At 48.8% G+C, this 27722-nt stretch overlaps 1 protein-coding gene and 1 pseudogene across 1 annotated transcript in view; one reads left to right on the top strand and one right to left on the bottom strand.

Moving 5' to 3' along the window:
- The window catches only part of LOC144165688 (speract receptor-like), a 110812-nt gene that overhangs the window by 70187 nt on the left and 12903 nt on the right, over positions 1-27722 (top strand). Inside the window, 10 exon segments of the mRNA XM_077695496.1 lie at positions 6388-6860; positions 7485-7495; positions 10429-10543; positions 14635-14883; positions 15815-15991; positions 16846-17029; positions 17898-18047; positions 19370-19568; positions 21680-21820; positions 25829-25952. Of these exon segments, the coding sequence (XP_077551622.1) occupies positions 6388-6860; positions 7485-7495; positions 10429-10543; positions 14635-14883; positions 15815-15991; positions 16846-17029; positions 17898-18047; positions 19370-19568; positions 21680-21820; positions 25829-25952 (1823 nt within the window).
- Positions 2784-3690, bottom strand: LOC144165704 (baculoviral IAP repeat-containing protein 5 pseudogene; annotated as a pseudogene).

The following is a 27722-nucleotide window of genomic DNA, read 5'->3' as shown; positions in this document are numbered from 1 at the left end:
GCTGCATCTTTGGCAGTGTTGTTAACAAACCACCCGGTTGAAGTTAGCGGCGAGGCCGTATAGGAACGGCAATCTTGCAACAGTGATAAACACCAAAATGGCCGCCGTTGCTGGCTTGCGTGCCTCAGTGGCGATACTCTGATACCTTATATAGTGACACTATACTCGGTGACGGCTTAAGAACGGCACCATGATGATGATGATGATGATGATTCCTATTGGTTTCCCCTTTGAAGCGGGGTGATGACATGTCATCTTACCAAAAAGGACTAATATAACCATGTTTTACACTCTTGGTTTAATACTAGCGCTGCTTAGGGCAGGCACTAAAGCTTATTAGGCCCGAAATACTTTCTTTTCCCTGTTACAGGTGGTAACTGTCCTAGGCAATATTCCCCTCTCTGCTTTTCGTCCACCAGCATTCTAATCTTCTTTTCGTCCCCTCGACAGCCTTGACGTTGACTTCCTCTCTGATACCCTTAAATCCTAGGGCTTCTGAAAGCCCAATATTCCCTTCATGTAGATTTAGATGGATACCCTCACATTCTAACACTATGTGCGCATAGTTTCTGTTTCTTTTCCGCAGACCACACATACCCCATCATTTTGTGAATACTTCCTCACAAAACTCTTAGTTCGCAGGCAACCTGCTCTAGCCTCAAAAAGCAAAGCACTGCCCTGGGAATTATCGTAGAAAGTTTCCTTTCTGATGTTCATCTTCTCAGCCCTGTACATCTCTAACGACGTTTAAGCTTCCATTTTTTCCCTCCATTTATTCGTTTCAATCTGCCGTGCCTCTTTTTTGGTTACCTTGGCTGTTTTGGATTCCCCACTGTTCTTTCCGTATATCATCGTTAGCCTTCTAGTCTTTCTTAACCACTGCGTGTCCACGCTTTTCAAGTATAGGTACCTAAAAACCTTAGCTGCCCACCTTCGTTGATTCATTGCCCTCAACCTCATCTCAAAGCATATTTTACTCTGAGCTTCTCTAACTTCAAACGACGCCCAGCCCATATCTCCCTGAACTGCTTCGTTAGTTGTTTTTCCATGCGCGCCTAAGGCCAAACGTCCTACCGTTCTCTGGTTTACTTCAAGGCCTGATAGAACGTCTGATTTTAAGCAGAGTACAGCATTCGCAAACGTGAGACCCGGAACCATTACTCCTTTCCACATTCCTCTTACTACTTCATATTTGTTATACCCCCACAGAGCTCTATGCTTCATTATAGCTGCGTTTCGCTTTCCCTTAACCTTAAGTTGCTCCTCGTGAGTACTTAAGTAGTTATTCCCTTCGTTTATCCACACTCCCAAATATTTATATTCCTTCACTCTAGGTAATTCGCCTTGCTGGATAGACACTACGTCGGTGGTAGCGTCATTGAAAACCATTATTCCTGATTTTTCTGCACTGAAATTTAACCCGAGGACAGTGGCTTCCTGGCCGCAAATATTTATTAGCCGCTGCATATCAGTTTGGTTATCAGCTAAAAGAACAATGTCGTCTGCGTATAACATTCCCGGAATATGCTGTTGTACCACTTCGCCTTGCAGCATATGGGTTAGGCTAAACCCTACTCGACTTTCTTCCAGTTTCTTTTCTAACCCTGCCATGTAAAGCATGAACAGTATTGGGCTCAAAGGGCATCCCTGCTTCAGTCCCCGATGGATGTTGACCTGCTGGGCGCATTTCTGTCCTTCCCAAGTAAGGTGCACTCTATTGTCTTTATAGATTGCTATAAGGAACTGTACTAACTCGTCGGACCCCTAACCAGAAGTGGCCGCTGTGCCTTATCACCGTAGCCGGATGTTTCTCCGCGCGGCGCAAGTAGGGCGTTACTGGGAATATTTTGAACACGGCGTGAGCTGTTCCTGTGATTTTTTGGACTTAATATGCTTATAAACGACTTAATATGCTTATAAACGACTCCAGTGACGACAAACAAACTGCGTGGTACAAGGCAGACGATATCACGCATTCATAGCAAACCCCTTTGAAAACGCGCGCGCACTGACGTCACGGGTCCGGCGCTTTGGCGGAGTGATACACTACATGAGGTGGTGCCGTTCTTGAGTTGTAACCGAGTATAGTTGTCCTTTGCCACGAGCTTGGTGGCGGGCTGACGGGGCCCTCCGTACGCACTGCACCGTACTTAGTTTCCGTCAGGACAATGTTTTCGCTGTAGACTTGGGCGTGAAATGCAGTATGGCTGTCCACGTGACCGTTTACGACGCCTTTGAGCTTCCAATCGAGGCAGAAATCCAACCGCGTGTTTTTTTTTTTACTCTCGACTTTTCTGCAAGCAAGTATAAAGTTAGAGCCCCCACGCTCTAAATAATATGGGTTTAGCACGGTTAAATACGCGGGCTGGCCGGCCAGCTTCTCAACTAGAGTCAGAAAAAGTAACTCTACGTAAATAATACTCCACGGTGGCTTTATCCGCCTTAATAAAATTTCTCAGGCGCCAGATTACTCAGAGCCCGCATGGGCTCTCATGTTTCGGGTTCGATTCCCGGAAGCCGAGGTTGCGTTTACATTATGCTTGAGGCGAAAAAACTACTTTGTGTACGCAATGGTCCGGGTTAAAAATATAACTGCAAATCGAATACCAACAACGATTTGCGAAGTATTCAAAGTTTCTAATGTTTACAGGCCTTGAGATATACTGTCTGGTCTGTTCAGTATAAGCGTGTATCGAATTTCAAGATATCAGTTGTTGACCTGTGTCTTGAGCTATTGTGTAACCCGTTAAAGAAATTAAAAAAAAAGAACGGTTCGACACAGCTTGAGTTTTTCAAACTTTTTATTGTAAACACCTGCGATTTCTGATTGATTGTAGGGTTTGACGCGCCGACGCGACGCAAACAATGAGGCGCGCCGGAGGGGAGGGCTCCGGATTAATTTTGACCACCTGACCTCCGATTTCTGCAGAAGCAAGAGAGTAATTAAAAAGTGGCAGCGACATGAAAGCGGCGAAGTTCCAACGGTAGGTCACGAAAAGCACGCAAGACAAAAAGGTCGATCTTTAGACGGCGTCCGCTAGCGTCACTAAATAAAAACTGAATAAAAGACCCTAGAGCCACTGAACAAGCGTAGCTTAGGGTTCGTTGTGCGTGGCCATCAGCGCACGCTCCTCCGCACCTCGTCCAGTTCGTGCCTCACCTCACGCAGCGATCTCTGCATTTGAGTCTCACACACTTCGTACAGCTTGCGTGCTCTGTTCTTGGCGCGCTCGCGCTCCAGCTTCATGTAATCGAGGCGCGTCATGTCGCACTCCTTCTTGCCCAGTTGAACGAAGGCGCAGCCGGTGGAACGCGAGTGCTCCTCGACCGGGTCGTCGTCGGGCGCCCAGCCGTCCATTTCCTTGAAGCACACGTAGCAGCGGGCGAGGTCCGGCTCGTTCTCGCTCGGGCAGTGGTAGAAGCCTGCCTCCGCCATCTTTTCCGGCGTGCACTTGATGTTGCCCGTCAATGGCCACTGCGCAAAAGACGCCAGTCGGTTTTCCTGCAGGTCCATGGCGAGGTCGGTTCGATGCAGCAGGACGGTGTTGAGGGTCAGGTCGACGGCCATGGCGCAGGATGCGCAGGGTAGATGGACTGGTTGATGTGCAGGGTAGAGGAAACGCCGCCGGCACTACCACGAAACTTAAACGTACCCAAGACGACTGCACGCAACGACCACGGAGCAAGAACATATATAGGCGGGGAAACGCCCCCAATTCGGCAAGCGCGGACGAGCGATCAGATAATGTCACACTGATAACCAAGGCCGACTGCAAACCTTCGCAGCTGTGACGGCGAAGGAGAGGGCAGAGGCACCTGACGGACGAAATGACAGCGGCGAGAAATTCATTCCGTGGCTGCGCAGTGAAATGCCTATCGCGGCGGCGGCTGCGCGGGTTTCGCTAGGAACAAAAGAGTCGAGAACGGGTCCAGTTGGAAGAGATTCATTGCGGTGAAACAGCGCGCAAAACCGGGACACAACAAAAGAAGACGACACGAGCCGTTGATAGCCAGTTGATAGTCAGCGCTCGGGTTGTTGTCTTCTCTGGTGTCCCGGTTTTGCGCGCTGTTTCACCGCAATGATCGCTGGGAAGTATTGTTCCCTCCCCTGCCTTGTTCTTGATCCGTGGCAACCACGGAAGCGCCACGTGGCTTCGGCGGCGAACAAAACACGAAATTTACTTGAATATGGAGAAATTAACCACTGCATGCTCTTCGGGTACTGTTGGGTACAGACGGAAAAAGGCGCACGTGCGCCTTTATCTCGTACGTGTTTGTTCCTCCTCAACTCGAGCTGTTCGATTAAGTTGGCTTTTCCGCATGGCGTTTGAGCTGTGCAAAAAAGCCACACAGGGTTAAACGTGTAAGCACAGGCGCAGACTACGGGGGGGGGCTCGGGGGCCCGAGCCCCCTCCAGTGTTTCCCCCCCTCCTCCACCAAGTGCCATACAAGGGCCATAATACCAGTTAACATTTCTTTAGAGTTGCCTCTACGTTTTCACTTAACATTTTATTGGGGCTAAAGGCTTACTGCACCATTGAATTGGTACAGACGTGGACGGCTTACTTTGATACTTTACGTTGCTTCCTTCGAATACGTTTCTTCATTCGAAGGACAAGCGCAGCGCACTAGAAGGGCACTAAAAGTATGTATGTATGTATGTATGTATGTATGTATGTATGTATGTATGTATGTATGTATGTATGTATGTATGTATGTATGTATGTATGTATGAATGTATGTATGTATGTATGCATGTATGTATGTATGTATGTATGCATGTATGTGTGTATGTATGTATGTATGTATGTATGTGTGTGTGTGTATGTAGGTATGTATGTATGTATGTGTACATGATAATTATGGGTACATTTCATCATCATCATTACGGGCTGCAAGTGGGGGGGCCGAGCCCCCGCCCCCAGGGAAAATGAAAACTCTCCGCCTATGCTTGTACGAAACACTTTTGATGTAAAGCACCTCACCCATGGTGTTCAAGTAACGCTTAAGAACTTATGGCACTTTCTTTCGCGATGCGACCTTTAAGCGTTTTACACTCCTCCTCCTGCCCTGCTTTTTTGGCAGGAAAGGCGATTTCAATATGTAGACATGGGAATTAAGCAGGTATGACAGATTACGCCTGCCGGTGGACCTTCCTTTCCTTTTTTTCATTCATTCATATCTTTTATATGGCATTCTTTCAGCTGCATAATGTCACAGGCTATGCTGCTGATGCAATGCTTTTGGTTTATAACGGTTTGTTTTGTGCATTGAAGCAGTTTCTCACCAAGCTCCAGAGGCTCACCTTGGCAATTCCACGTCACGAATGATAAAATAATGATCTGTGGAAGCGACGCCCATCTTCTCATTCTTGTCATAATCTAGTTTATCCGAGCTGCTGCAGCCGCGCATTCTATGTTACATTTATAAACTAGAAAATACAGTGAAAAGGCCGTCTCTGAGCAGGAGGAAAGCTATAAAGAAAAGCAGGGTTGGAGGAGGGGTGTAAAACGGTTAAAGATCGCGTTGCGGACAAATGTGCCTTAAGCGTTAATTATAGTGCCTTAAGCAATAATTAAAACATGGATGAGGTGTTTTACATCAGAGATGTTTCTTACAAGTTTAACCCTGTGTGGCTTTTTTGCACAGCTCAAACGCCATGCGGAAAAGCCAACTTAATCGAACAGCTCGAGTTGAGGAGGAACAAACACGTATGAGATAAAGGCGCACGTGCGCCTTTTTCCGTCTGTACCCAACAGTACCCGAAGAGCATGCAGTGGTTAATTTCTCCATATTCAAGTAAATTTCGTGTTTTGTTCGCCGCCGAAGCCACGTGGCGCTTCCGTGGTTGCCACGGATCAAGAACAAGGCAGGGGAGGGAACAATACTTCCCAGCGATCATTGCGGTGAAACAGCGCGCAAAACCGGGACACCAGAGAAGACAACAACCCGAGCGCTGACTATCAACTGGCTATCAACGGCTCGTGTCGTCTTCTTTTGTTGTGTCCCGGTTTTGCGCGCTGTTTCACCGCAATGAATCTCTTCCAACTGGACCCGTTCTCGACTCTTTTGTTCCTAGCGAAACCCGCGCAGCCGCCGCCGCGATAGGCATTTCACTGCGCAGCCACGGAATGAATTTCTCGCCGCTGTCATTTCGTCCGTCAGGTGCCTCTGCCCTCTCCTTCGCCGTCACAGCTGCGAAGGTTTGCAGTCGGCCTTGGTTATCAGTGTGACATTATCTGATCGCTCGTCCGCGCTTGCCGAATTGGGGGCGTTTCCGCGCCTATATATGTTCTTGCTCCGTGGTCGTTGCGTGCAGTCGTCTTGGGTACGTTTAAGTTTCGTGGTAGTGCCGGCGGCGTTTCCTCTACCCTGCACATCAACCAGTCCATCTACCCTGCGCATCCTGCGCCATGGCCGTCGACCTGACCCTCAACACCGTCCTGCTGCATCGAACCGACCTCGCCATGGACCTGCAGGAAAACCGACTGGCGTCTTTTGCGCAGTGGCCATTGACGGGCAACATCAAGTGCACGCCGGAAAAGATGGCGGAGGCAGGCTTCTACCACTGCCCGACCGAGAACGAGCCGGACCTCGCACGCTGCTACGTGTGCTTCAAGGAAATGGTCCGCTGGGAGCCCGACGACGACCCTCTCGAGCAGCACTCGCGTTCCACCGGCTCTGCCCTCATTCAACGCTGCGCCTTCGTTCAACTGGGCAAGAAGGAGCGCGACATGACGCGCCTCGATCACATGACGCTGCAGTTCGAGCGCGCCATGAACAGAACACGCAAGCTGTACGAAGTGTGTGAAGCTGAAATCAAGAGACAGCTGCGTGAGGTGAGGCACGAAATGGACGAGGTGCGGGGGAACGTGCTCTGATGGCCGCGCACAACGAACCCTAAGCTACGCTTGTTCAGTGGCTCTAGGGTCTTTTATTCAGTTTTATCTAGTGACGCTAACGGACCAATGACATTTCAGTGTTGCGTGCTTTTCGTGGCCTACCGTTGGAACTTCGCCGCTTTCATGTCACTGGCTACTTTATAATTAATCTCTTGTTTCTGCCGAAATTGCGCGTGTTTACAATAAAAAGTTGGACAAACTCGAACTGTCTATTCAGTTTGAATTGTGGTATGTTGCCCACCTTCTGGGCAACAGCTATTACCATGCCACATAAGATGCCCGTTATTGTGCTCAAGTATGTGGCCTCTTAGGCGGTCACATGCTGATAATATAGTTCCGTGTTATCTTCATTCACTCATGCAACTCGTCCGTGCTCGTGATGAGCTTGCAGAGTGTGATGCTTAGCATAATAAAAATCGGAACATGGCTACTCAGTTGGACTTAGAATATGTCTACTCGTGAATGCCTAAATAAATAATCAAACCGTTAACTTAAAACAAGCTGAAAGAAAAAAGTGCCCCCCCCCCCACCGTAAAATAAAAAGACAAGATGAAACTGGTAACTATTTTACATGGTTTGCAGGTTATTCAAAAGTAAGTCTGCATGCAAAAGGTCGAAGACAGGCTGTTGTTTCTAACACTTGCAAGAAGACATCAACAATGGTATTGTTTTACAATATAAAGTGAGTTTTTATTACACCACGTCCTCAGCTTTAGTTGGTGTTGTCCTTTCTGGGTTACCTGGAAAACCACAGCACAAAAAATATACAGGGCAAAGCTCGGTACTTTTCTTCTGTTTATTTTCATTTTGTGTCAATTTTTTTTGTCCTATGGCACATTTCAATTCTCGTAATCAACTTTCCTGAAAAACTTATTGAGCACAATTTTCTATACCAGGCATTATTACACGAAATGGCTGCACAATACTTTTTTTTGCGTGAATATAAATGTGGCTAACAAAGTTATTCACTACTCTGAAGCCGGCTGTTTTCATTGCCAGTCAGAAGCAATGGGGCCAGATGCCGCTGGTGCATAACTTCGCACGACCACACCATCTGAAGTGTTGTCCAATTTTCTTGCAAATCGCTTGAAGCCGCACAGGAGCCACAGCACATGTGGTGACTTTAATAATCTTTGCCTCAGCCTTATGAATGGACGTGAATTTTCTCCTCCTTAGTTAAAACTGATTTCTTTTTCCTTCTTTTGCGAGGTGCTTGTACAGGTGCCGTCAAAAGTAATTGAAGCACGGGAGCTGTGACCGAGCCGCATAGGAGCGCCGTGTAGCTGCACCGGCTATAAACAACAGGAGCAGAACACGCATGCGCGCCTGCCGACGGCGTTGCCCATCTATACTTCTCAACCCACTTATTTTAAAGCTGCTTCGAGCGTTATTCGCGCCATACTGGTCTCAGCGATGGCGCTGATAGCAGAGGCGGTATCTAGAAGCGTCGCTCACACTTTCATCGCAGAAGAGCTGCTGGAGAGGCGCCGCAATCGCAGGGACCTGAAGTGATGATTTTTCTTTTCTAATATTTTGAGGTACGTCTGCTATCAGCGCCATCGCCGAGACCAATATCCTGCGAACAGCGCTCGAAACCGCGTTAAAAGAAGTGGGTTAAGAAAGAGTGGCTATCGACGTCGGTAGGCACGCATGCGTGTTCTGCTCCTGTAGTTTACCGCCTGTGCAGCTGCACGGCGCTCCTATGCAGTTCGGCCACAGCTCCCGTGCTCCAGTTACTTCTGACGGCACCTGTACAGTGTCGTTGAGACTAAGGTCGCTGTGCAACGCCACCCCGTTACAAAGGGGAACCCGCTAAGCATCATCATCGCGCGATTTCCGGTGGGACTTCCCGTCGTAGTTCATATACAGGGTGCCCCAGCTATCATGCACCAAGATTTAAAAAAAGAGAAATCGCGTAACTCGAAGAAAACCTAGTGCATAATGTTTGCAGTACTGTGAAGAAGCGGAGAGTAATTTTTTCGTTAATGAGACTTAATTAACTAATTGTAATTAATTATCTAACTCGAGAAATACACTCCTAATCACTAAAGTGTCAATGAGGCACTTGTAGGTAACCACGAGGGGCATCTAACTGCGCTATTTTCAGCGACGAACTAATTGCGTACTCATTTATTCTGACTGATAAAGGAAACCCGCGAAAAATGAAAAATACCACGTGACGACGCTTACGCGCGCATTGTAAAGCAGCGTCCCCAAACAAAGCTGATTGAAAGCAACTGCTTCGCGTGTTACCCGCCCGAAGAGACAGCGCATCACCTTGATAATAGCATGCATGGAAGGAGCAGCAGCAGCAAGATTCGCGGGACGCGTGTGCAGATAAGAAATAAACTCGGTCGTGATTTCTTCTTTCTTTCTTTTGTCTATTTCATTCTGGCTAAGTCAGAGGCAGCCTGTTTGAGGGCGTTGTTTTACTGTGCGCGCGGAGGCGCCGTCACGTGGTATTTTTCATATTTCGCGGGTTTCCTTTATCAGTCAGAATAAATGTGTACGCAATTAGTTCGTCGCTGAAAATAGCGCAGTTAGATGCCCCTCGTGGTTACCTACAAGTGCCTCATTGACACTTTAGTGATTAGGACAGTATTTCTCGAGTTAGATAATTAATTACAATTAGTTAATTAAGTCTCATTAACGAAAAAATTACTCTCCGCTTCTTCACAGTACTGCAAACATTATGCACTAGGTTTTCTTCGAGTTACGCCTTTACTCTTTTTTTAAATCTTGGTGCATGATAGCTGGGACACCCTGTATATCATCGTACAATTTTTGGGGGAATTTTCCCAAGTAAATTTACCTCCGCGTTAAAATCGGGGGCGCGTCAGAATCGTGCAAACACGGTATGTATAGCGTTAAAAACAGTAGTGGGGAAAAAAACAAGTATTTAGATATAGTATCCCGTTTTAGGGCATCGAGAAAAACGATTACTGAAGGTTACTGGTGAACGGCTGCATTGTTGTAGCTATGGCAATGTCCTCGAGGTGCGCGCTTAGAGGAGGGCGAGTGTCGGGATCCATTAGGCTTAGTGTGAATGATCCACAGTGGAGACCTTTAGCCTTCTGCTGAAAACAGCGCTTTGGTCTGGTAAAAGCGGATCACTCTAGTAATATAGGTTCAAAGGTTTCCGAGCAACAACTGTGGCAATATAGGCTTGAAGTCTATTCGACGTAAGTATGAGTTTGCGAACGCTGCGTGAAAGGCGCTGTGTATACGGAAAAAAAATTACGAATAATGCAGTGTGACCCGTTTAATCGAAGAAATATAACGAGATTCACATCAACCATGTAATGTAACTGATAGCGTGGAGTACGCTTCGTGGAATGCGGCGGGTAACGGGGTAGTACGGTTTGATGTGTCTGGTTGAATTGAACAGAGAAGAGAAGACAACGTGTAACGTAAATCCATTTAGTGTAAAGCTCTTCAACGTAATTTACTCTCGTGGCAATGAAACGAATCCATGCAGTACATGTGATGTAGCGCATGCGCGCACGTTTGGTGCCTTCCTTTTCAGGTACTGGTCCCACGAGCAGGCGCTGGACAGGCTTCTCTGGAAGGTCGATTTCCACGAGATACAGATGGGCGGAGGAGGCACGCACGCGGTCGCCGGCAAGGTGCCCAGCTCTGCCGTACGTGCGTTCCTTATAGCTCGGCGATCTTGACACCAAAAAGCTAGAAGAAAACGTCCGTAAACTATGTGTACAGTAGAATCAAACCATTCCATGACCCCCCTTAACGACATAGGGGTGAGGCAGAAGTTAGGTGCAAAGGTACAAGGTGATTTTGTTTCTTTAAGGCGTTGGCAGCTGTTATCCGAATGAAAGACATTTATTAGGTGCGGAGTATATCTTAGGACTGCACAATGTCCGTCCGCGCCCGTGCTCATAGCATTTTACAATCGCAAAAAATCACACACGCACCGGCAGGATTCGAGCCTGTGTCTGTTAGACCAGACACCCATTGGGCTACGACCGTTAGTTAGTACCCGAGAGTCAAATGGCTGACTCCCTCGCCTGTAACGGTGCGGGGTACCTTAGGACCTCCCAATGTCCGTCCGCGTCCATGCGCACACCACCATCAAGCGAAAATCAAGCGTAATTCGACTTGAGCCGTGAGTTGCAGTTTCATTTAGGGAATAATTTAGGTACAACTCACGGCTCAAATCGAATGACAGTCGGGGCGCAAATCGGATGTCACTCGGGGCGCAACTTGCATATCATTTCGGGTCCCCGTACTCCGCACCCTCGCCATCATCCACGGAGTGGAGATGCTGCCATTTTTTTTTTTTTGACTCCGCTGATCTCGAAAATGGCGCCCATTCATAACTAGAATCCACTCAAAACGCATATGCGTATAAGCTTCAGGTCTAAATTATGCTTGGATATTGCTAATGGTACCTATCTAAAGCGAAGCTGTCTATGTCTCACTGACGGCGTATGTCGCGTCAAAATACGCTGCAGGAAAGCCAACTACCTCTGAAAATTATCATGATCGTGGGTGAAGTGAAGTGAAAAAAAGCACTTCCCGTGGTGGGAATCGAACCCGGGTCCCTCGCGTTATGAAGCCGACGTCTCTCCGATCGCGACATCCCGACACAACCGATCGACGCAGTTCGGATTTAGAGAGGAGGCATGGACTTGCAAAATTAGACAGAAAATTGCGCCCACCTCCCCTCACGGGAACCCTGGTGTGATGCGACGCTGAAGGGGGTTCCATTGGCGTCGCATCAAGCAATCGTCGGGTATGACAAGAGAGCAAGCGCGGACGACCGTCGACTGAGAGACCGGCCGGAGCACGGCACTCCGCTTCTATGCGCAGCGCGCCCGAAGGAGAGGAGACCGCGGAGAGAGAGAGTACTGCACATGCGCAGCCGCGCGCAGTGCGACCGCAGATGTTGGGAGAGAGTGTTCGCTATCGAAGAGAGGAGATGAGGCGAGCGGAGGAGAGACGCAGCTGTGCGGACGCGGATAACGGACGCACGCGGGACAGGGCCGCCGGCAAGAGATGCTCCTCTCAGCGTCGCATCTAAAAACCTAGCACCCCTGCGTCTAACAGCGATGGTTGTTGAACGCGAATCTTTCTTCGTGCGAAATCAAATGGTGAAAGGTCAAAGCAAAAGCCGCTTCAATCAAAAGTCCAAACTGAGTGCGAGTCAAAGCCAAAGTTCAACAAGTCAAAGTCCAACTTATAACTGCGAGTCAAATTCCAAACCCAGATGACAACCAAATAATCCCGCACGAGAAAGCTTCGTGTTCAACCGTCGTCGTCGTTAGACGGATTAGTGCATGATTTTACAAGCTAACCTGTTCAAGATGCGCATCCAAGTGATGAGATGTATATAAGCATGGGGTGCAAACTAACGTTTTGAAGGGCGTGTGACTTTGGTGGTGACGGCGCACTGATATAACACACCCCGGGACGATTTCTTGTCAACGCATCGCGCTATAGGACACGTCACACTTCAAATATACGTTTAGCTTGAGAGTGTTTTGTTGGCAGACAAAAAATACACGGGACCCTGGCCATATACGCCTCGGTTAGCATATCGAGGAGCCATCCTGTCCTATAGGTGCGGATAGCCAGCGAAGATGTGAGGTGCCGAGCTACTCGTTCTACACCCTCCGTCTCTCGTTCTGTCTTCGTGCTAAACCTACGGCGCCTTGTTGGCCGGCGATGTCCACGTGGTCGCCGGTTGGCTGTGCACGTGTTCGTGGCGGGCCTTCGAGCTTTCGTTTTTCATATGTTCACGTGGTCATCTGCATAAAAGTCGATAGGGTGACGTACCCTCTGATGTTGACTGAAACGTTAGCGACTGTGTAGCGTTCATTTTATTGTTGGCTGGTTGGTTTCCTTCCTGCAGCTTTCGGCTTGCTCCCTTCCTGCGCACAGACACCGTAAAAAATTAAAGCCGTTCCACTCAACGTGAAAGCTGTCGTAAATGCAGAGCAGTGATTCGCCATAACGGCCTGTGGCATCGTTATCCGCTTACTGCTACTACCCATCACGCTCTTCGCCTCCCTGTCTCACTTCTCTCTTGATGACTTGAACGGAGGTTTGTCCAAAGCAGTTCAAATTTCCCGCCTTCGCAGTGCTCGCGCGCCCCCTGCCTGGAACGAACAGCGCGAGCGGTTCTCGCACGTGCCGGCACCTTACTGCGCAGTCCACAACGCGTTGTTTTTGGCGGTCCCATCTCCCCGCGAGGGGGACTCGAGTAAATGCGTCGCATAGGGGGGTGGGTGTATTGCGTTAACGTTTAGTGTTTGTGGAGTTGGTGGTAGTGAATGCGTTGTATCAGCAGCTTCTTGACGTAGTTTGAATGAGTCAAGGATATAAGGCGCGTTCGTAGCCTCCCATTCTGTGTCGGCTTTGTGGCGCAGTGGGCAGAGCACCATGTACATTGCGTTCCGCCCGCAGGGTCGAGGGATCGAAACCAGGCGCCGGATGGTATTTTTTTTTATATAGTGTAGGGGGAGGGGTGCGGACTACGACTACGGACGTCAACGCAGGTGACATCGTGAGTTACTGAAATGCTCTGCATTTAAAAAATACGAACAGCTACGCTGTAAAAAAATTTAGTAGACGCGCATCCCTTTGAGAAAGTAGTCAAGCACGTGAAGTGCGATTTCGAATATTCCGAGATAGCAAGCAAGGAAGTTGGATAGGAGGCAAACGAGCCGGCGTTCGTGGCACGTTACACATACAGTCTACGTATGGTCCATCTCCCCCCTTCACCCGCCAGCATGGACATGATCCACGCGTGAAAACGCGTGCAAAACGTGGGTACGGGCCCGGGACATATGGCCACCCAATTCTACCTAGCAAGTGACTGGTCTTGTTATTTTGGCCAATCCCTCGCAACTGAATTTTTTCCAGTGACGCCGAAAAGAACAAACCAAGATGAATTTGTCTTCCGTGTGTCTTGGACCTTTTAACAAACCGTAAAGATATCTGCTCGATTTATACAGCGGGCATGCAGAACAAAATCGAAGATGGGTTTGGTACCTGCAACAGATGTAATGCTTACAGAAATGTAATGCTAACATAAAATTTCAAAGGCATTCTACGGCTAAAAATTCTGGGCCGTCTCCACTAACGTAAAATCTGGCGAGGGGCGGATGTATTCAAAGATTGTAAGTCCCTCTCTTGCCACACGGCGTGCGCTGATTGGGCGCCGAAAAAGTGCCGGTGGGAGGAGCAATCGCGCGCTTGCTGAGGCGGTGGCGCCCTCTCTTGCGTTTAACGGGATTTAAGCAATTGCATAAAGAACTAGCCGTAAGTTGTTTTCGTGTCACACGCCGCAGCATGCTAAGAAATACGCTTTACAGGAGAAAACCTGGCGTTTGAAACCAATTTTGAGACGGAATTTAGGAATTTTCGGTTATTAAATGCTGATTACTCCTGTATTTCAAATTAGTTTAAATCATGTTAGTTCATTTTGAACCTGTTTTATCCATTATACACTTGTTTTTGACTATCGTTTGACAGCTTCATTTACCTTGAAGACATAAGATGCCGTCAGGAAACGCAGATTGTCCGAGCCCCTAAGGAGCTTCGCCCCTTAAAAAAGTAACCCGCTTGGTCCTTTGGGCCTACACATTCTGTTCTCCCTGTGAAATATGTACCCAATCGCACAAAACCGGTTAGGCGTATGGCTTTTAGGCGTTATTTAATGATTGCGGCAGTAGAATATCATGTCCTATGTCTACCCGTTTCTCTCCAGAGCTATGGTGCTGGAAGTGGTGGACAGGCAGAGAGCAGCAACGGCGATGGCAGCTCGCAGACCGGTGGTCTGGCGCCGGTGCCGACGGCGTCATCCCAGCTGTCCCTGTCATTGCAGCCCGAATTCCGCTACTCGCATCAGCTGTACGCTCCCGTCGGCGTCTACCGGGGTCGCCTGTGCGCCGTCAAGAGGATCCGTCGGAGCTCGCCCCTGGTTATCACGCGCGGCATCAAGATGCACCTGAACATGGTGCGTAGTGTCGGTGGCGGGTCATGCGGGCTGCTCGCCCTAGACTCACGCATACTCCCACTCGACTTTTGGTCTAATAGTCCTCCCGGGACTGTTAAAAAGAGTCGGGGGAATCTGCTTGCTGGTGTCACAGAGTATTCAACTGTACCCTGTTCACAGATTTGGAGACGTAGCGACAACGTCCTACATAGTCCTTGGATACTCTCTCTTGACTCTTGGTGTGATGGCATCCCGGGAGTCTCTAAAAAGAGCACCCTGACTCTCTCCGCAAGAGTCAATAGGGGTAAATTCTGGGGCAAGTGAATGACTCCGTTGAAAGAATCTCCGGGCTTCTTTTCTCTTCATCGGCATGACTGCAGATCAAGACCCGTTGGCATGTTGAGTCAATCAATCGCTGCATCTGATCAGTTGGTCCATGTAATGATTGACCAGCCAATGTCTCTTAAAATAACCAATATGCGGTGCTCGCTGTCTGCTCGGTGAGGATTAACCTCTTTTGCGTGTAGCTCAGATATTGGGTCACTGGGCGTTGTATTCGTGATCGTTCGCTAATTGGGGCATACGTTCCACTATTAACTTAATAATACGTGAAACCGCTTAGTCGTGCAATTTACCAATGAACGTAACTCGGTGAACACCGAACCTGTTCAGCAGACATCGTTTCATTTCGTCATTAATGTAGGGACGCGTGTAAGGAAGTCGTTACGATCTCGATAACACAATACGCTACAACAGCAAAAACCGGATCGTCGAACATCCCAACCGCACTGACACGTAGTATTACTTGGAGTTATACAATTTGTTTAGTATCGCCTATAGCATTGTCGGTTGGTTTCAATCATTGCTCGCTTACATTCCGTCGAGGAAGCTTGCCTAGCATTGCCTCTTAGTACAACTTTACCCCACTCGGTGCTCTCGGTTCCTCCAGCAGCTCCGGGAACTGCGGCACGACAACCTGTGCTCTTTCGTGGGCGTGTGCGTGGAGCAGCCCAATGTGTGCGTGGTCAGCGAGTACTGCAGCCGAGGCAGCCTGCGCGACCTGCTCGAGAACGAGCACATCAAGCTGGACGCCATGTTCGTCGCTTCGCTTGTCGCCGACCTCGTGCGGGTGAGCAGGAGGACGTAACGTCGTTGTTTAAATCGTACACCGAGTCTGCGAAGCGAGGTGCGCGTATACTCGGGATGGGGTGTGATGTCGCGGGAGCGTTATAACAATCGAAACAACGTGTGTGCCGGACACTACAAAAACTATAACTTGAAGTTTCGGCACCTAATACGACTTTCTCCAGCGCCAACCCGTTACGTGTGCATTTTCATTTCATGTGGGCGACGTCTCGTCGTAGTTTCAGCCACCCCTCCCGACCGGATCCGGGTGTTTGTCGTAAACCAGCTTTTTGTCTCTCCGTGCTGCGAAAACGGACTCTAACGAAAGGGGTTCCGTAAGAAATCCCCTCCTTAGGATGAATACGGAGGGAACCGGTTTTTGGTAAAACGGAACCATTGGGTTTAACCGGTTTCCCTCGAACTCGCTCCAGCAGCGACTGGGGCTCCGTCCTCCCAAAAACCGGTTCCTGCCAAATTCTCTCCAGGGGCGACCTTTTACGGAACCCGTTCCGTCAGAACCAGTTTTTTCAACGCGGAGATGCCAGGCAAGCGTTCCACTGCGTGTTCCAAACAAGCGTATTCACTGCCAGGAGGGCATTTAGTGGGGCACCGTATTTTCTCACGTGGGTGAGTTGATGAACTTTACGGTTCCGGGGGCTTCAGCAACGACCTCGGACACGGTATGTTGAACCCTCGAAAGAACGTCTGTTTGCCACCGCACATATCGAAAAGGAGAGAGTTTCTTTTCTTCAGGCATGTTAAGGTTTTTTAGGGTCCATGAATAAATATACTTCATACGCACTTCCGATTTTAAGCTCTCGTGCAACACAAGCAACGGTTTTCCTCGGCACGCCTCAGGGTATGGTGTACCTGCACGAGAGCCCCCTTCGCTCCCACGGCGACCTGCGGTCGGCCAACTGCCTCGTCGACAGCCGCTGGGTCCTCAAGGTGGCCGACTTCGGACTGGCGCAGCTGAAGCACAATGCGGACGACGAAACGCTGCACCGGCAGGGAGACCGCCCGAAACCCTGCAGGGACCACAGCTGAGTGTCTTTTCGGGTTCAAATCGGGCGCGTTGAAACGCGAATGGATTCTTTAGGGCTGCACCTCTTGGCGCAAGAAAAAGAAAAAGCAAATACGTTCAAAGAGTCAAAGAAGTTTACTGAAGTGCATTATACAAATAACACAAAAGTAGAAACAATAATAGGCAAGGGTCTCAAAGTCGATGACTGTACCGGGACCCTCGGTAAGTTAACAACAGTGGTAATAACTGCAAAAAATCCCGGGCCATCTCCGCTAACGTGAAACCCTGGGAGGGGCGAATGCAGTGTATAAGTGTATTCTTGGCGCCTTGGCGTTTTTGCCAACGGAGATGAAACCGTTGGGAGGTAGAGGTCTACAGCTTTGCAACAAAAGTATCTTGTATTTGAAGCACGACGCTCTCTAGCGCGAGGCGTTAACGAGTGCCCCGGTGTTTGAGCACCGTGACTGCATGAGACTACGGCGACGACAGGCGACGCCAACAGCCCCAGCACCTAAGGGGCTTCGGCCCTAAAACTTAGGCAGCAATAAATAACAGCACAGCAAGCTCTTTAAAAAATATAAGGGACTATACAGTATAAAAAGCATGAATTCATTTCAAGTAAACAATAGAAGCAGGAAAGGGTTCATCTGTGTAAGGCCTCCTTTCTTCCCATATCCGCGCTGTCCCTCTCTGCAAAACGCGTCCTTAAAGGGTGGTTTCTTCTTAGTCCGACTGAGCCCGACATGGTCCGGCTGGTCTCTCTTTTCCGCATAGCCGGTTTTAGGAAGAACGGAACACTTTCCGTGTGGGTCCGTTTTTTGCAGAAGAGAGCGATAAGAAAACAGGCTTTGGAACAAGCTGGTCGTTCCAAAACGTCCACGCGCAGGACTCTTGTGGCGCGCTCCTGAGCTCCTGCGGGATCCGGACGGCCCGCCGGAAGGCACGCCCTGTGGCGACGTCTACTCCTTCGCAATAGTGCTCTTCGAGACTCTGGCCAGGGCGGGACCCTTCGGAAAGACCAATCTCAACCCAACCGGTAATATGTATTTCCTGCTGACTCGGATGACATCTTTGAACAAGTGCCAAGTTCCAGTTCCAGGCGAAGTCTGACAGCTGAAACAGCATGCACTAGCCCAGTCCTGCTCCCTTGGTGCCGCTTTGTACCAAAAAAAAAATTAAGGAAGCTCACACTAACGCGCAAGACTCGGAGATAGCGAAGCTGTGTGCAACCTTCACGACCATCAAGAAGGTTTGAGTCCGCGATTGCAGCCGATTTGCTTCTTCGCTGCCGCAACGACCTTCACTCCATCATTGTTGCTAAAAGACTGATCTTTCATTTTTCGGGGGGGAAGTGATAATCATTGGGCACCACGTTGGAAGGGCGTACGCTATGAAGTGTTTTTCTCGTTCCAAGCAAGTCTCGCCACGGTTACGACAAACGCTGGAGTCGTTCTCATTCCGAGCAAGTGTTGCGGCGATTACGGCAAACGCTGTAGTTTTTTTTCGGGGGTGGGGGGCTAATCTTGGCCAATCTCCCTAAGTGGCTATGCTTGGCTTGACAAACGTGCGCCGGGGACGCTGGGCGGTTGCCGCCACGCACGCACATACGAGCATTGGCATTTTCTTGATCTTTTTTAACTGCCGGGTGGTCGCCGCAGTCTTGGCCAATCTACATAAGTGGGTATGCCTGGCTTGACGAACGTGCGCAGGGGACGCTGGGCGGTTGTCGCGAGGCACGCACGCACGAGCGGTGGGCATTTTCCTGGTTTTGTTAACTGCCGGGCGGATGCTGCGAGGCCCGCGTTCACGTACACGTGCTCACGTGCGCGCGCTCGGCAATTTCTTGGTATTTTTAACTGCGGACACGAAAAATTACGATTTGCTAAACAGCTTCGCTGTAAAATTAAGGAAGCGGGAGGGGGTGTGGCGAAGTTGAGGACGAGCTATGCTCATGTAGTCCTTGTTCCTTAATTAGGGAGTTTTAGCTGACCGTTTTTCACGCTCCGCGCCGATAGCAAGCGGGAGCGCCATTGCGCATGCGCGGCGCGCAAAGCCGCGAACGTCATTGGCTCCGGTTGCGCTAAGCGGGCCGCCGATACCGGAGCGGACCGCCGAAAACGGTTAGCTAAAACTCTCTATTGTTATTGCATCCACTGAACCACTTCGAAGTTGCCGAGTATACGACCAACCTTTGATAACATATATGGGCTGAACGATTACGTGGGAGGCCAAAGGATATCTCATAATGCACTATGTTTACATCCAAAATACCAGCATGCTGATCCAGACTAATTCTTGCCGAGTTTGTGGAACGGACCGATTCTTGCAGGCTGATTAATGCAGAGATGGTTCTTGCAGAGATTGTGGAACGTGTGCGCCATCCTCCGCCGGTAGAGAGCCGCAAGTGTCCGTTCCGGCCCCCGCTGTCGCAGCTTCCCGAACCGTGGGACGCAGACTACGTGCGAGCGCTGCTCAGCGACTGCTGGGCCGAGGCGCCCGAACAGCGGCCCGATTTCAAGGCTGTTCGCGCACGGCTCAGACCCATGCGTCGGGGCCTGTAAGCTTGCGAAGCTCGTTTTTTTTTGCGCAACCCTTAGATTACGCGATGCAGTGCCTAACCTTGACACTATAGGACGAGCGAACAATGAGCCCAGAGCGGATGGGGAGACAAAGTGGTCATAGCGGAGACGTTTCGACGAGGCAAGCTAAGGAAAGAGTTGTGGCATGAGGAGAAAAGGGGAGGAAAAAAATTGGCCGCGTATTTGCTCTTTTCGTTGCAAATGTGCAAATGTCGTCAAAAGACGATAGTCTTTGTTGACATTTGCCGAGGAAATGCCCCCTTCTGCTTTCCCGCTCACCTCTCATGCTGTTCCTGTACCGTCGCGCTCATCCCAAGGTAAACACACCAAAGGTTTTGCGCAAGGCGATTTGAATTTACCGCGTTCCACTGCTACAGGCCGGGTTCCTCGATGCCAGCGCTGCAGTACGGCGGAGACGCGCGTGAATGGAGGCGGCCGACTTGAAGGTTTATAGAACCGCGTGGCTGTGCTCCACGTGCGTTGCAAGCAGAACGTGGAACCTAGCTAGTGGAACTTCGTTGCTGTTGCTGCGTGATTTTTTATATGCCGCCAGGAGGCGGCGGTTTTCTGCAGTAGATATAAAATATCATTTGCTATCGAAAAACCAAGCATCCATGAATTTTTTTAATAAAGGAACACTGTAAATATCCCTTGTGTACTAATTTCCTGTCTAATATTTGCGTAATGTCTTGTTCTTGTTCAACAAAGTTGACAAGTATGAACATATAAACCGGGCTTAGACGCTTGCATTTGGCTATGAGTATATAAGACTATTGCGCAATACCAATTTTAATTTGGCCGGGTGGCTGAATCGAGTTACAGACAGACAGACATACAGACAGACCAAAATTTGTGGGTTTAAGTAGCCCAAGAAAGACTATCGTCTTTAAAAATGGCGGGAAAGTGAGCAGGAGAGCGGCGGGCGTGGCACTGTTCGTGGCGGCTGCTGTGAAGCGCGCCGCCCTAGACGAGGCTTAGCGGCGGCGGCGGCGCGAACAGCTGTGTCCTGAGATCTCCTTGTTGCGTTGCAGTCATAGAGAAGTCTCTCTATCAGAAGAGAAAACCGAGATGTAAACCTTATGTAAGCCTTATATATAAACATTATATAAACCTCTTACCCTGCGCAATTCTTTATAGTGATGCAGCCAGAACGGGTGTCTCGTCCACCGCTGCTACTAAACGCGCTGAGGCTGAGGTTAGCCGAAGCCAGGGCCCAGTGGTGCGCGCCGCCGATGGTTGCGTACATACGTATGTCTTTTATAAATTATTTACAACATTGTATACCAAAATGAAATTATCGCAGCTGCTGCGCTCAAAATACGGATTAAGAGAAGCGGGAAACCGTACACCGGGTTAGAGTGCTCTAGACTATAGCACTTCTCAATTTGTTATCAGTGAATGCGAATATACAGTTGACGAGGTCTATTTTGGAATGACCATTCCCATCTAGTTGACCAAATTGAACACATTCGAAATCTTTCTGTTCGTTTCATCTTTTCGGATTATTCACGTCATACCGGCCACCGTCACGGCCCTCAAACTTCGCGCACTAATCATATCACATCGGTGTAAACTATCACTTTATCATTGTTTAATAAACTGTACCATCACCCTTCACTCCGTGCAGTTTTCTTTGCTTCGTCACCGGCCATTTTTCTCCAACGGGACCATGCCTGAAGGTGACGCGTGTAAAATGTCACACTCGTAGCTAAACAAATTTTTGTTTGCAGATAAAGAGAATGATGTGGTTGTAGTAAGCACCCCTGAACGCCCCGGAAAATTCAAACTGCTTGCTGTACATTTCAGTCCCGCAAACAAGGAGATTTTAAAGTGATAACCGTCTGTAACAATGAGCGACATGGCCAAAGAAATTCCTCATCAGTACCTCCCCATCCGCTCTCACGCCCTCCTCAATTAGGTATATCGCGAAGGAAAGAGCACATAGTACGAAAATTGGAATGTATCTTACGCAAAAAGCATTTGCGCCGTAAAAATGACGTAACAACGTATAGCAGTTTTCAAGCCTACGGAGTTGCTGTTATCACGCACGCACTTCAGAAGCCACCTCTTCTCTCTATGGTGGACGCAGCAAGCCGAGCATCGTGGACAACATGCTGGCCATGATGGAGACGTACGCCACCAACCTGGAGGCGCTGGTCGACCAGCGCACCGACCAACTGGCGCAGGAGAAGCGCCGAGCCGACGCCCTGCTCTACGAGATGCTGCCCAGGTAGAACAAGGGTGAAAGAAAGGCCACTATACTCGGTTACAACTCAAGAACGGCACCACCTCATGTAGTGTATCACTCCGCCAAAGCGCCGGACCCGTGACGTCAGTGCGCGCGCGTTTTGAAAGGGGTTTGCTATGAATGCGTGATATCGTCTGCCTTGTCTCACGCAGTTTGTTTGTCGTCACTGGAGTCGTTTATAAGCATATTAAGTCCAGAAAATCACGGGAACGGCTCACGACATGTTCAAAATACTCCCAGTAACGCCCTACTTGCGCCGCGCGGAGAAACATCCGGCTACGGTGATAAGGCACAGCGGCAGCTACCGGTGCCGTTCTTAAGTTGTCACCGAGTATAGGCAATAGTGCTGCGCACGTTGCGTGCGCAGCGTACCGTGTTTTCTCTCCTATTCTTCGCCCTGTTAAAAACGCTAAGTTTTATAACGTATCTCAGGCCAAATAATCCACCCTCGACGGCAGTGCCCGGACTAGTTTACCCTCGATGGCAGTGTCAAGGGCAGCGGCGTGAGGCACCTGATTCCCTGGGAGGGAGGCGTGTACCGGAGTCCCTACAATTTAAATTAGTGTCACTAAGTAAACGCTAACTTATTAAAAGCTAGCTTAAGTAAAGCGTAGCTTATTCAGTGGTTCTGGATTAAATTTAATGCAGGGCTTGAATTTTTTTATGGCTGGGGAAGACATGCAACCTCAGCTCGATGGTTACGATGTTACAACCGTAATGTCTGTGGTTGTGGTGACGGCGATCGCAATGGTGGTTTCTTCAGCGGTAGTTGTCGAAGTATTAGGGACAGTGGCGACTTTCCGGAGGTATAATCAACGTGCGCATTGCCCTCGCTTCAAATAAAGCGAGCCTAATTGTGCACGGCTGCACATCACGCTTCACTGCATGGCACGCATGTGCTCGAAGAAGCCGAACGTTGACAGTGACTCACGAGGATCGGGGCACCGCAAAAACTGCTCGAACACGACAGAAAAGAAAGGCGGAAACATCGTAGCTATGATTCACCAAAGCATCTGCATAAATTCTAAAATCCCGCGTTTTTTAACAGCGACGCTGTTTAGCAAATTGTAATTTTTCGTGTCCGCAGTTAAAAGTACCAAGAAATTGCCAAGAGCGCGCACGTGAGCACGGGCCGCGCGGCGACAGCTCGGCAGTTAACACAACTAAGAAAAGTCTACCGCTCACGTGTGCGTGCCTCGCGGCGGCCACCCAGCGTCCCCGGCGCACTTTTGTCAAGCCAAGCATACCCACTTAGGGAGACTGGACAAGATTGGCCAGAAAAAAACTCCACCGCTCGCCGTAATCATGGGAACACTTGCTCAGAACGAGAAAGACTGCAGCGCTCGCCGTAACCGGGGGAACTTTTGCTCGGAACGAGGAAGACTTGTACACGTCATAGAGTACGTACGCCCCTCCAGGGTGATGTCCAATGAATATCACTTCCAAAAAAATGAAGGAAGCTCACTCTTATAGCAACAATAGTGGAGTAAATGTCATTGCGGCAGCGCAGAAGAAACAAATCGGCTGCAGTCGTGGACTTTGACCGTTGTGAAGCCCGGGAAGGTTGCGTACAGCTTCGTGACCTTAAAATTTTGAGTAAGTGTGAGCTTCCTACATTCCTTTTTTTTCTTTTCTTGTAGGGTTTACGGGTTTCTGCTTCCCTCTCGGCTTTACACAGCCGTAACAAGGATACAGTGGTGGACTACGACTTTATAACCGCAAGTTAACGGTGACATACGCTGGTATAACAGCATTCACGGCAAACTGAGGTAGCTGTGACAGGGACGGGCTGTTTGGAAAGGAGCAGCTGCTCAATCCCCTCCGTTTGTTGCCATACACCCGCCGGAGGAAATAAATGTAGCAAATAAAATGGAGACACAAATCATAGCAGCCTTCTCTTTTTCCTGTGCAGCTTCTGTTATACGTTATACGAAGCATCTGTTACATGTTTTAAGCAGCCTCGCCTCTGTTGTGTGTTATGTCTTGCCGTTACACTCGGCAAGAATTCAAGTACGTTATTTTCTTGCATCGTATACACCCACGAAGTCGCCTATGTGAGCCGTTGTGAAGCTGTTCTAGAGTTCACTTTCGAAAGAAAACAACTTTTTCTTTACGTTTTCGCTAATGCAAAATCATTATATGGCAATTCAGACAAAAATCCGGCGTAGCCGTCGTCTGCACCAACAAAACGCTGCCTAAATTCTGAATGGCTGCGAAAGCACGTGCGTCACAAATCAGGAAGAAAAAAACGACTTCTGTGATAGATAAAAGGATGAGATAAAACAACAGTAATAATATTAATAATAATAGTTATTAATAAAACAAAGCTAAGAATAGTAATTAAGATCGAATGCGGAAAGGGGTGCGTAAGGACGGGCGAGGAGTAACGTAAAGAGAAACGAACTTGCAGAAGCTGTATAGTCGGTGAAAAAAAAGTCTAACGCCCCTTTCTTGAAGATGGTTTAAACGCGAATCTTTCTCCCGCGCAAACGAAAAGTCCACAATCCAATCAGCCAGAGTCCAAATCTACGACAACGCTGAGCTAACCGTATGTGATGTTACGATTTTGTATCTATCAGTTCGTGGCTGGGTCTTCTGAGCGTGCTTATTTGGTTACGCTAGCGTTGCTATTGATCTGGACTTTGGCTGATTAGATTGTACACTTTGCGTTTGTACCGGAGAAAGCTTCTCGTTTCAATCATCATAATCATCGTCATGTACCCTTCGTGGAAACCAAGGAGGTTAAAAAAAATTGCAATTTTTTAGCCTCCTTGGTGGAAACGTACTCTGTAAAGTTGGCTTTTCTGCAGTGCGTTCTGACGCAACTACATCGCCATCATTGAGGCGTAGGGAGCTTCGCTTTAAAAGTGCCCTAAGTGCAGTTGGACTGCCGACGCTCTCGTTTCGTTAACAAAATTTCCAAACGAAAAGAACGAATTCTCGGTTTGAAACATGATTTCCAAGGTTTAAAAATGTCCCTCGCTTTGTCGACGTGATGACTCTCAAACAACGAAAAAACTTTCAATTTTTTAAGCGAAACTTTCTATGCGCCACTGATAGCGTCGTTCGTCCGAGTAAAAGGCAATGCAGTAAAGCCAACTTTAAACGCACTGCGGGAAAGCGGTTATGATCACGATATACACTGCCGAAAGCCACCTTTAAAGGAGCCATGAAGAGAAAATACAACTTCGTTTAATTTGAAAGAACTAGGATTCAGTATCTCACTCAGCTCCATTACAGCCACAAAAGATGTTTTTTTAACGAAAAAAAAGCAAGAAGTATTTAAAAACTTTCAAATTTGGCGCCACAGTGACGTGTATGAGCAAGAATGACGTCATACGGGCAAACAATAAAACGTAATTTTCAGCGCGTTAACTGCACGTTAGCATTCAAGTCATGCGGTCAAATGGAACTAGAGGCCCCATTAGAGACATCCAGTCATGTGTCGTCGCGACAGGTCAGTTAGGCGGCCGCCAATTGCACAAACAAGGTTCCGTGACGTCATAGAAAAGTTGCGGGATATTGGCTAGGGGGTCGCGACTGCTTCACATGTTTTCTTCAATATCTCCGTTATTTGTTCGAAGATTGCGATGATATTGGTATCATTGTTATCGGGACTAAGCCGTCTTTTTAATAAACCCAACTTGTATTTTGTCTTCATGGCTCCTTTAAGGACGCTGCAAGAAAGTGATGATGGCGATGGAACACACTGCAGGAAAGCTATCTTTAACCACACTACAGGAAAGTGATGATGATGATGATGCACTTCATTCTCTAAACATGGTTGGACTTTGGTTTTGGACTTCGGAGGTGTAGGGTTTGACGTTGGCTTTTTGGGTTTTGGATTTGGATTGTGGATTTTCGGCTTTGGGAGAGTGGATTTTGGACTTTGACTCTGGTTGCGTGGGAGGAAGTTTCGCGTTTTAATCATGTTTCTCCTGAGAAAGGGGCTTTGATTTCTCCTGCACGACTGATCGGACGCCATGGCAGGACCGTGGCGGACCAGCTGAAGCGTGGAAAGAGGGTCGAGGCGGAGAGCTTCGACTCCGTCACCATCTACTTCAGCGACATCGTGGGCTTCACCCGCCTGTCGGCTCAGAGCACTGCCATGGAGGTTAGTGGTTTGCGTTGTCAGTGCTATACTAGGGTACAACTTAAAAACGGCAACGTTGATGATGATGACGATTCCTATTGGTTTCCCCTTTGAAGCGGGGAGATGACATGTCATCTTACCAAAAAGGACAAATATAACTATATTTTACACTCTTGGTTTAATACTAGCGCTGCTTAGGGCAGGCACTAAAGCTTATTAGGCCCGAAATACTTTTTTTTCCCTGCTACTGTCCTAGGCAATATTCCCCTCTCTGCTTTTCGTCCACCAGCATCCTAATCTTCTGAAGTTGCCGCTATGCCTCATCAGCGCAGCCGGATGTTACTCCGCGCGGTGCAAGTAGTGCGTTATTGGGAGTGTTTTGAACATGGCACGAGCCGTTTCCGTGATTTTTCTGGGCTTAATACGCTTACAAACTACTGCAGCAACGATAAACTACGCGAGGAAGGGCAGACGATATCACGCATTCATGGCAGTGCCCTTTCAAAACGCGCGCGCCCGTTGACATCCGGGTCCATCGCTTAGGCGGAGTGATGCCGTACTAGTGCTATTGCCGTTCATAACTTGTTCCCGAGTATAGTCACGTTTTAACGCTGACAGGTTTGATTGAGGAGGCCCGCGGGAATATATTCCAGAGACGTCCGTGAGGCAATTGTCAGATGAATTTGTAAGCATGCAGCTCCGCTGTACACACCGAGCGCCTTCAAAGTCGTCTTCACTAATACACTCCAGTGCATTGCTGGCAGTTCATCCTTATGGTGAGTACGAGAACTCGTACACGAGTGTATAACGGCCCTAGGGTGTTTAATAAGTACATTTATAACACCCCATGTTTCTTAATTAGCGCTGTACCCCTATCTCCTTTATAGTCGTCTTCACTGCTCTACGCACAGGCATCGCTGGAAAGACGTATTTTAGCGCAATATAAACAGTCTGATATCTAAGCGTAAAATCCAAATGTGGTTTTATTGATAGCACTTTCTTAAGCGGCGAGAGTGTGACATACAAAGCGTTACAGACAGACAGACAGACGTATTTCCTCGTTGAGCCCACGCGGAAACGCTTATTAACTTTACGGTTGTGGCTGGCGGCTGCACGTCGTGGTTTAGCATCTCTATGGGAAGCCTAGGAAACGGGCTCAACGATTTTGATGTGTCCGAATGACCCCCGGGGAAAAGATTTGCAGGCACAGCGCAAGCTAACCGGCCACAATTTTCTGGACACCAGTCTTCCCCTGATAACTTTCCGTGTTGGCGCCGAATGACACCAGAAGGCTTTTAAAGGGACCACGAAGACAAAATACAGCGTTGTTCAGTTTGAAAGAACTGGACTTCCGCAGCTTCAACTTTATTACAGCCTCAAAAGACATTTTTAGATGCAGAGCATCTGATTCACTCGCCTTGTCCCTCCGGCGTCGTCGTCGTCGTTGTCGTCGGCGTTGTCCACCCCTCCCCCATTCTCCCCGCCGCGCCAGCTGCGCTCTCCGCCACTCACCCCCTCTCCTCTCCGATAGCGAACACTCTCTCGCGAGGGGCATTGGATTTGATTCGATTGGATTGGATTGGATTGGATTGGCTTGGCTTGGATTGGATTTGGATTTGGATTGGATTGGATTAAAGTGGATTGTGTTGGATTGTGTTGCGTCATAGCCGCGGCACGTTGCGTCATAGCCGTGGCAGACGCGCTGGGGCCGGCGCATGTGCAGTACTCTCTCTTCCGCGGTTTCCTCTCCTTCGGACGCGCTGCGCATATAACCGGTGTGCCGTTCTCCGG

This window comes from Haemaphysalis longicornis, unplaced genomic scaffold (genome assembly GCF_048455015.1).
Source record: "Haemaphysalis longicornis isolate Haplotype H1 unplaced genomic scaffold, Haemaphysalis longicornis Haplotype H1 scaffold_147, whole genome shotgun sequence".
Classification (NCBI taxonomy): Eukaryota; Metazoa; Arthropoda; class Arachnida; order Ixodida; family Ixodidae; genus Haemaphysalis; species Haemaphysalis longicornis.
This window is presented reverse-complemented; position numbering and strand designations above follow the sequence as displayed.